The 9,075-nt window shown below is 44.9% G+C and overlaps 1 protein-coding gene across 1 annotated transcript in view; it reads right to left on the bottom strand.

The window, feature by feature from the left end:
• Positions 1–4,394: 4,394 nt before the first annotated feature.
• Positions 4,395–9,075, bottom strand: part of TLL2 (tolloid like 2) — a 146,011-nt gene continuing 141,330 nt past the window's right edge. The window contains exons 20-21 of the mRNA XM_012439602.2: positions 7,350–7,600; positions 4,395–5,223 (exon numbers count right to left, since the gene is read on the bottom strand). Of these exons, the coding sequence (XP_012295025.2) occupies positions 5,089–5,223; positions 7,350–7,600 (386 nt within the window). The 3' untranslated portion in view covers positions 4,395–5,088. The remainder of the gene's footprint in view (positions 5,224–7,349; positions 7,601–9,075) is intronic.

The raw sequence follows: 9,075 nt of genomic DNA, 5'->3' as shown, positions 1-9,075 counted from the left end.
GATTTCAGTATATGAATTTTGTGGGTATACAAACATTGTTGCAGTGGCCTCTTTCTAATTTTCAGAAATCTTTATCTAAAATATTAGTAATAAGGTGGGGATAAAGTGAAATTTTAGAACAAAAAAACAACTTATAGTCATTTTCCTATCTACAAATGTTACATGTGAGAGTCATTACTTCTGCCTACCAATGTTGCTAGTTTGCCTTATTCTTGTCATGAAGTTAAGGATAGCCATGTGACTTGCTGTGGTCAATGAAATGAGTAGAAGGAATATGTCACTTCCAGGCAGTTTTAAGAGCCAGTGTGTCATTTGTCACACTTTTTTTCCCTGTATTACAAAACCCAGCAATGTTCTGATGCTGCTGCTCCATCAGCCTGGTCCTGACTGAAGATGATATGGAAGAGTTTTCAGATGACCAGAAATGAACATGTAGTGTAGACAAGAAATAACTCTTTCTTTTGTAAAGCCCCTGAGATTTGGGGGATAGTTGTTGTTGCAGCACAAGCTAGCCTGTGCTGACTGATATACCAGCATTCATACCCTGGCACCACTGGAACTTCTTGTTAGGTCTAGAAGATAAACGTTGCTGAAGATTTATAGCTTTCTTTTTTCCGTCCTTCCTTCTTTCCTTCCTTCCTTCTTTTGTTTCTTTTTCTCTCTCTTTCTTCTCTCTCTCTCTTTCCCTATCACCTATCCATCTACCTATATCATCTATTTGTCATCTATCAATCATCTATCATCTCTATGTAATTGATGACTGCCAATAGGCAGAAAAGTCATAAAATCTTCAGACTATGTATAACACAAAACAACTGCATATGTTAAAGGATTTTGCATTGAGAACAATCTGAGTGCTTCTAAAAACACAGTTGTATAGTTACTCTTCTGTAATATAACCCACAAAACTCTAAACATACCCCAAAGCCTCTTCATCTAATCAACCTGAAGAGGGTGTCCTTTATCAGATGGAGTTCCTGTCTTTGTGTTAGAAATGACCCTGTATCAGTCAGGATCTTTGCAGGAGACAAGTAATGTAAACTCAATTTACTACATTTGAAAAGGATTTATTAAAATGACTACCTATAAATGTCCCCCTTAGGGGAAGTGCAGCCCCAGGGTTAGACAAGTAGGGTGTCATTACCACCCCTAAACCTGAAGTGGCAAGTGGAAAGAGGGATTTCCAGGGCCCACAGCTGGGGGGTTCACCTACTGGGAGCCATGACCTTTAGTTTCGGGTGTCAGATGTCCTTAGACACGTGTCCAGATAGAGGAGGGTGGCGATGGGAGCTGAGGGGCAACTGGAAGATGTCTCCCACATCTGGATGGTTTCAGCAGCAGACATCTTCACAACAATTAGGTTTTCAGATTTTCAGCTTGTTTTGGTGTAAGAAAGGGAACTAACTTGAAAGCCATCTTTAGCTTTGCTCGTGACTTTCTGGGTCCATAAGTGAACTCTGTTCTGGAACTAGGCACGTGGGTATTCACCAGAAAGTGGAAGGCTGTAGAGAAGGGCCCCCTTTTAGTATTCTCTCTCAAGTATTTCTCTTGTGATATTGGAGAAAATTATCACCACGAGGACCCATTTGGTTTGAATTAGCAATACAAACCCAAGACACATCAATAAATCCACATTCTTTAATGAAACCATCCTTTCTAGGTAGAGACATATGTTAGGTGCTCTCCACTTTCTCTTTGAAACTGACATCATTTCATGAAACGTAAAGTTACACAAAATTAAAAATACTGATATGTTTACATATAACACTTTAAACAGTTTTCCTTTTTAAAAAGAAAACTTTTAGGCATTTGGGATTGTTGTTCAGAAGTTCAATCTACAAAAGAAACTTTAAAAACATCTGCTGAAGCCAAGGGAACATTCGTTCACAAATGGAATGCTAACAGTACCAATCTGAAAGTTACCCAAGGGACCCGATCAATAGAAAATCCCAAAGTGGATTTGCTAGTTAGCAAGATTTTATGAATTATTTAAACCAGCTGAGCAATTTGTGAGTAATATGAAACTTTACAGCAGGAGTGTCCAATCTTGTGGTGCCCCTGGGCCACATGGGAAGAAGAAGAATTGTCTTGGGTCAAAAAATACACTAACGATAGCTGATGAACTTAAAAAAAAAAAAATCACAGAAAGAAACTTACAATATTTCAAAAAAGTTAACGAATTTGTGTCGGGCCACATTCAAAACTGACCTGGGCCATGGGTTGAATAAGTTTGCTTTAGAGAGAAATTGTAAAATAGAAATAGAGGGGAAACTTCATCTTAGAGGTATTTACCCTACATATTTACCTTAGAGGAAAATAGAGGGAATAGTGAATCAATGAACAGCCTCTCTTTCTCTGATTGAAGACATTCCACTGGCTGAAGTTGATTCCAGAACTTTTCCTGCTCTGCAATCCAGGTTTAGCTTTTGCTAGACCAGGTTACAGCAGAACTGAGCCAGCCTGGAAACCCAGACCCCCAAATTCTTCATCAGGCTGTTTGTCCTAAGACAATTCTCTGAACTGAAACTATTCTTGCAGCTCAGTGTCATCCCCAAGGCTTGGCACCCAATTAAAGCGCAAAGCAGGCTGCAGCGGTATCTTCTACCTCTGTTTGCTTCTGGGGATGTTTGCAGGCCTGTCACTGAGCAATTGTAAGCACCAAGGCAGAGAGGCCTGGTTCTTTCTGCTGAACGGACTCTGTCTTGTGAAGCCAGCCTCGAGGTTCTTTGCAAGAACCTGTGTCATCCCCAAGTCCTCACAAGTGTGGGCTTCCAGAGAAGCGGCCCAGCTAGCCCCGGCTGAATCAGGGCTTGTCTTTTCTGCAGATACATCACACTGGAGGCCTAAATAAAGGTTTTTCATAAAGGTCCCATTGTTGCAAATTGGCCATATGGTGACAATCACTGAAGCTGTGTGTTTTTGAAAATGTTCGTACAAAAGAGATAAGAAGAAGTATCATTGTTTCGCCATCTTGCTGCGAAGCGCCGACTCTGTTTCTGACTCCCTCCCACTCTTCTATGAAATGGGTTAATCTTGCTTAGACTTCTAAAGCTTGAAACTACAAAACTTTTATTTCCTTGGACAAAGAACCTTAACAGCCATCTTAAGTATCCCAGTTCCATTTTCAACTCTGATAGACAAGATGAGACCAAATAAAACCTCAGAACATACAAAAATTAGAGAAATGGAATCTACGCTAACAGGCAGATGGGATCGGAGCCAGGAGGTCAGCTGCTCCATTTGCCACATCAAAGCGCACGCCGGGCAGGGTCTGCCATATGCACAATATGAGAGTGTAGGCTGAACCTCAGTCCAGGGCCAAGAAAGGCCAAAACAGAACTTGGTGAAAAGAGAGGCGGGAAATGGAGAGCCAACCCTGCAGGACCCACAGTAACGTGAAGGCCAGGGGCTGGCGTTTTCTGCACTGCATTGATTAAGGCTTTGACAGCTGATCTTTTACATACATACATATATACAGACATATATTAATAATAATACTTTAATTTTTTTCTGTTTTAAGGAAAAAAATATTCCCATGCATTTCTTTGACTTTTCTTTGTATCATTCTAGTTTTTGCTCCCAGCAATCATTTTAATGAGACAGAGTCCTCTGGTGGCATATTCTGATCTGTAAAAAATATAACCTTTTACCTTTTACAAATACTTTGTCTAAAATGACGCTGATTCATTCCAAAGGAATTCTGGTGCATGGGAGCGATCTTGGCTCTAACCAAAAACACGCGTGTGCTGCCCTGTGTTCCACACCAACCAAACAGGACTTATAGTTATGTAAACATTATTTAAAAATTATTCCAACATAAATACTCTTTTAAAGCTAACATACCACAGCTTTTAGCTCATAATGCCCATAGATGCCTTAATGAAATGCCATTCAAAACTACCTCACTGTTTAAATTATACCTTGAGGTGCTACAATTATGTAAACATCTGCTACACTTCTCTAGAACAAGTGCCAAGTGTTGTGAATTCTGATTGCAAGTTGGTGATTGAATACTAGTTAACCTAAGCAATGTTACCAATGCACTCTTTAACCTGATTGGCTACAGGAAAGCTAGTCACTGATTGACTTATTCCACAAGGCGATGATTTTTACATAACTTATAATTAACGAGTCTTTAGCAGTGTTCACCCCACGAGGGACCTGAATTGGTCACTCGTAAGATGTCTTTGCACAGTTTGCAAATGCAGTTTGAATTGGATGTCAAAGAGTCCCAGTGTGCCAAGGGAAGTGCCTTCAAAGCTAAAAGAAGAAATGTTCTTCGAAGCCCATGGAATTCCAAGCACAGGTGGAGTCTTCTCAAAGTCAATGAATGAAAAACTATCAGGACGAGCCACAATATTGTCTTCTCAGCAGAGAGGACTCTTGCCAGCAAATGTTCTGCTGTATTCATAATGGATGCCTTAGCCCCCACTGTAATTAGGGATGGGGGTAGCCAAAGGGACAAGCAGAGCCAACGACTCGGAGAAATGGCTTGTGGTCTCCTAACTTCGTGACAATGATTCTCATACTCGAAACTCCCTCTGTGAACACTGCTCAGTGTGATGCCTTTTTAAGTCCTGGCATCCATATATTCAGGTTTCTTGGTTGACATGTCCCTGGCAGAGAGAAAGAAAACAATTCCAGCCAAAGCTGTGAGTCACACATTAGTCATGGCCAAGCTTTCATCTCTTATGCCCAACATAGACAGAAGACAGCCTGGCACCTTTGCAAGCAAGTCCAGATTACAGGAATGACCAACCTCAAGGCTGGCCTTTTGCCACATGGGAGCAAGAGACAAGGAGAATGGGTATGTACAAGCATAGCTTGAATGGTCAGAGACTTCAACCCTAATTTTCTTTAACAGTTCATGAGTGATAACATTGCAGCCAGAATCAAAAGAACATTTTCTCTCCACCTTGTTGGCCAAACTTACATGTACTTTCATTCAAATATATACCTCCGAGACTGGATTCTGAGTGTTTGTTTGAGAAAAATACTGTACACTGTTTTAGAGTAGATTTTCAAGGTGCTATTGTTGTAAAACAAAAACAAAACATTCTCAATGCCTGTCTTTCAAGAACATCAGCATTATTTCTTCATGTGCAGGGCATCCTGGAACTTGGTGCTGGTGTATCGGGCATGAAAGCCTTTCTTGTTGATGGTGTCGTCTGTGTGGAATCGAATCATCAGGGAATCTCCTGCGGAGTAGATTTCTTCCAATGGCTGAGGAGAGGAGAAAGGAAAACGAGAAGGAGTTTAGCTGTGATTACAGTTGAAAATGAGGAGGATGGGACCAGATCTTATGCAAGCACACAGGATGCGTCCCTGGTACCAGAGACTCTGAAGGGCATCGAAACAAGCTACTTTCCAAAAAAAAAAAAAAAAAAAAAAAAGCATTGCAAATTCTGCTCCAGAGAATTTTGCGGGCCCTGCTCATCCAAAGAGGATCCCAGGTGCATAGCTCATATCGAATCTATTCTTTATTAAGTACACAGGTCAGTCAGGTGCTGCTCTAGGAACTTCCAGATCTTATGTAAACTTTACAGCAACCTTATAAGGCAGGTACTAGCCCCATCTTTCACTTCAGGGAACTGAGACTCAAGTTCTCACAGGTAGGCAGGACCCACGCTCAGGTCCTTCTAATTATAAAGTGATGCACCATGAATCACTGAGCTCCAGGGTCATCATTGTGATGTGACTCCCAGGAGACCTGAAACAAAGACCATTGTTCAGGCCTCTGTCCCATCCAAGGACAAAAAATGGGATGGAGTCACCATATGTGTCAGAAAGGTTTTGCCAGGTGATCTGTGAATAGAACCACATTCCAAGGCTGTTGCCTGCGAGGTTCTACTGGAGCCCAAGTGGGCTTCCCCCACAGTTAACTGCTCAGGACCCTTCCAGGGGTTCCTTTCCACAGACCCCAAAGTTTGAAAGACTTTATCAAAGGTGGTGCATTGGTCAAGTGCCACTTTGTCATTCTTCCTTTTTTAGAGGCTGAAAGAAGATGAAGGGAATTACTCAAATATAAATGCCAATTTCAGTTTCTGTTTAGCACAAGGAGCACTGGTGACTCCAAAATGATGTGATATCAGTCCAGCCAACAGCAAAGAAGCTTAAGTGACCAGGCCTGGAGGCAACAGAAAGGAGAGGGCTGGGGCCCAGCATGGGCAGCGTCCAGTGTGGTGCAGCCAGGCAGTGGCCAGGATACTGTACTGGCCAGGGCACAAACTCCCACCCAGCACCAACTACATGCCAAGCCCTACGTCAGGTGCTGAGAAACAGCAAACACAACAGGCCCACTGAAAAAGACAGTAATGGGAAAACTGATAATGACCTGAGCACAACTATCGTGTGTGTAGTGAGTAAGTGATTTGTAATTTTCATAGGCATTTAGTTTTGCTTGAGGAGAGAAATGTGAATATTAGGAATATATAAAAACATAATTAAATATATATATATTTTTAGACAGAGTTTTGCTTTGTCACCCAGGCTGGAGTGCAATGGCGTGATCTCCGCTCACTGCAACCTCCACCTCCCAAGTTCAAGCAATTCTCCTGCCTTAGCCTCCCAAGTAGCTGGGATTACAGGCACATGCCACCACGCCCGACTAATTTTTGTATTTTTAGTAGAGACGGGGTTTCACCATGTTGGCCAGGCTGGTCTTGAACTCCTGACCTCAAGTGATCCACCTGTCTCAGCCTCCCGAAGTGCTGGGAGCCACCATGCCTGGCCCATAATTAAATATTTTTAAAGCCTGAAGGCCAAATAAAAATGGAGGGGAGAGGCCAGCCATGGTGGCTCATGCCTGTACTCCCAGCACTTGGGGAGGCCGAGGCAGGTGGATCACTTGAGGTCAGGAGTTCGAGACCACCCTGGCCAACATGGTCAAACCCCGTCTCTACTGAAAATACAAAAATTGTCTGGGCATGGTGGTGCACACCTATAATCCCAGCTACTTGGGAGGCTGAGGCAGGAGAATTGCATGAACTCAGGAGGCAGAGGTTGCAGTGAGCCGAGATACAGCCTGGGTGACAGAGCGAGACTGTCTTAAAAAAAAAAGCAGGGGAGAGGGAAAGCCTTTGTAAAAACAGGGAGAAAGTCCCAAAAGGAAAAATGCTCGTCTGTGGCTGGCCTCAGTAAGGGGCCTTCAAGGACTGGTCCCTGGCTGCCTCCTGACCTCCTCTCTGACAGTTCTCCCGCTCCCCACTCCGCTCCCACAGAACGAGCCTCCTGGCCATTGCTCCTAAGTGGCGGGGGTTTCCAGGCTGGAAACCCGGCTGTGTCTGACTCCACAACTCAGGCTGTGAATCGTCACACTCTGCCCCGGCCCCAGCGTCTCTGGGACTTACCCCAGAGCCACAGAAGCGGCCGAGCCTGGGTGCTGAGCTGTCGTAGCCGTCGTAGGCTTCCATGTAGTCGTAGCCGCAGTCGGCCTCCTCCTCAACCTCAAAGGTCCGGAATGTGAGCTCCACGCCGTAGCCATCCTCCGCCACGATCACCCAGTCGCAGTGGGCCTGGCTCGGGTAGTTGTTGTCCCCAAACTGGGCATGGGAATAGAGCTCGTTGGTCTGCACTTCGGCTTTCAGCCTGCCCCCGCACTCTGGAGCAGAGAGAAGTGAGATGTCCCCTCAGCACAGGACACCCTCGTGCCTCCCACCTGCATCCACTCGGCTTTCCCTACGGAGCCTGGTGCGTGCCTGGCAGGTGAGGCCGGGTAGTCTCATCACCCTATTTGATGGAGGGGTACACAGAAGTCCCTGGCTCCCCCAGGTCAGGGCTCCCTCATAGATGCAAAGTGGCCCTTACAACACTGTGGCTCACACCTGTAATCCCAGCACTTTGGGAGGCCGAGGCAAGCAGATCACCTGAGGTCAGGAGTTCGAGAACAGCCTGATCAACATGGAGAAACCCTGTCTCTACTAAAAATACAAAATTAGTCGGGTGTGGTGGCGGGCACCTGTAATCCCAGTTACTTGGGAGGCTGAGACAGGAGAATCACTTGAACCCAGGAGGTGGAGGTTGAGGTGAGCCAAAATTGTGCCATTGCACTCCAGGCAACAAGACAGAAACTCTGTCTCAAACAACAACAACAACAAAAAAAGTGGCCCTTACAAGCCAAGGTTTAAAAAAAAAAAGTGGCCCTTATACGTCTGTTCCCAGCTTGAGAATACGTGAGCATGCCATTGAAAAGAGCTGGCTGCTTTTTGCTTTTTCCAGTTATGGAGGCATGGAGCCATTGGATGGTCCGCCTGACTGGTCGCTGGGGTGTGGGTGGGTCTATTTGCCACTTTATTTCCTAAAGTGCTGGAGGCCTCTGAGAAGGGTTCACACTCGTCTGACTGACTGACTGTAATTTGTCATTTCTGCCAACAGAGGGCGATAAAAGCACATCAGAACCGCGGGTGAGCGCTCAACCCTGGAAACCTCAGATTGTACTTGACTGGTTCTTGCAGCTGAGAGCATGGACTGTAGGCCAACTTTGAGGTCCCTGTGGGTGTCACAGGTGAGCTGCACCTCTGACTCTGGGCTTGTATTCTGTAGGCTTTGTTTCTGGGTTTTTTATCATACGAGGACAGTAACTCTGCTTGGCCTTGGTCCTATATATAGTACCTTGTGTCTTGGACACGCGAGTCCATGTAAAATACAATGGACATTGGCCGGGCACGGTGGCTCACGCCTGTAATCCCAGCACTTTGGGAGGCCGAGGTGGGTGGATCACTTGAGGTCAGGAGTTTGCGACCAGCCTGACCAACGTGGTGAAACTGTCTCTACTAAAAAGACAAAATGAGCTGGGTGGGTGGCGGGCGCCTGTAATTCCAGCTGCTCGGGAGGCTGAGGCAGGAGAATCGCTTGAACCTGGGAGGTGGAGTTTGCAGTGAATTGAGATTGTGCCACTGCACTCCAGCCTGGGCCACAGAGTAAAACTCCATCTCAAAAAAAAAAAAAGTAAATAAATAAATAAAATAAAAAAGATAGATAAGACTGGTCTAGATGAGCAAGCACCAGAAATTCTGGAGGCAAATCCCTGCACAACTCCTCCCCTCCCCAGTGTGCTCCATGCCCCCGAGGGGCCCA

The sequence above is a fragment of the Aotus nancymaae genome, unplaced genomic scaffold, assembly GCF_030222135.1.
Source record: "Aotus nancymaae isolate 86718 unplaced genomic scaffold, 86718_ANA_hifiasm-v0.15.2.pri h1tg000010l, whole genome shotgun sequence".
In the NCBI taxonomy this organism is placed as follows: Eukaryota; Metazoa; Chordata; class Mammalia; order Primates; family Aotidae; genus Aotus; species Aotus nancymaae.
Note: the sequence above shows the minus strand (reverse complement) of the source record. Positions and strands in the feature narration are given on the sequence as shown.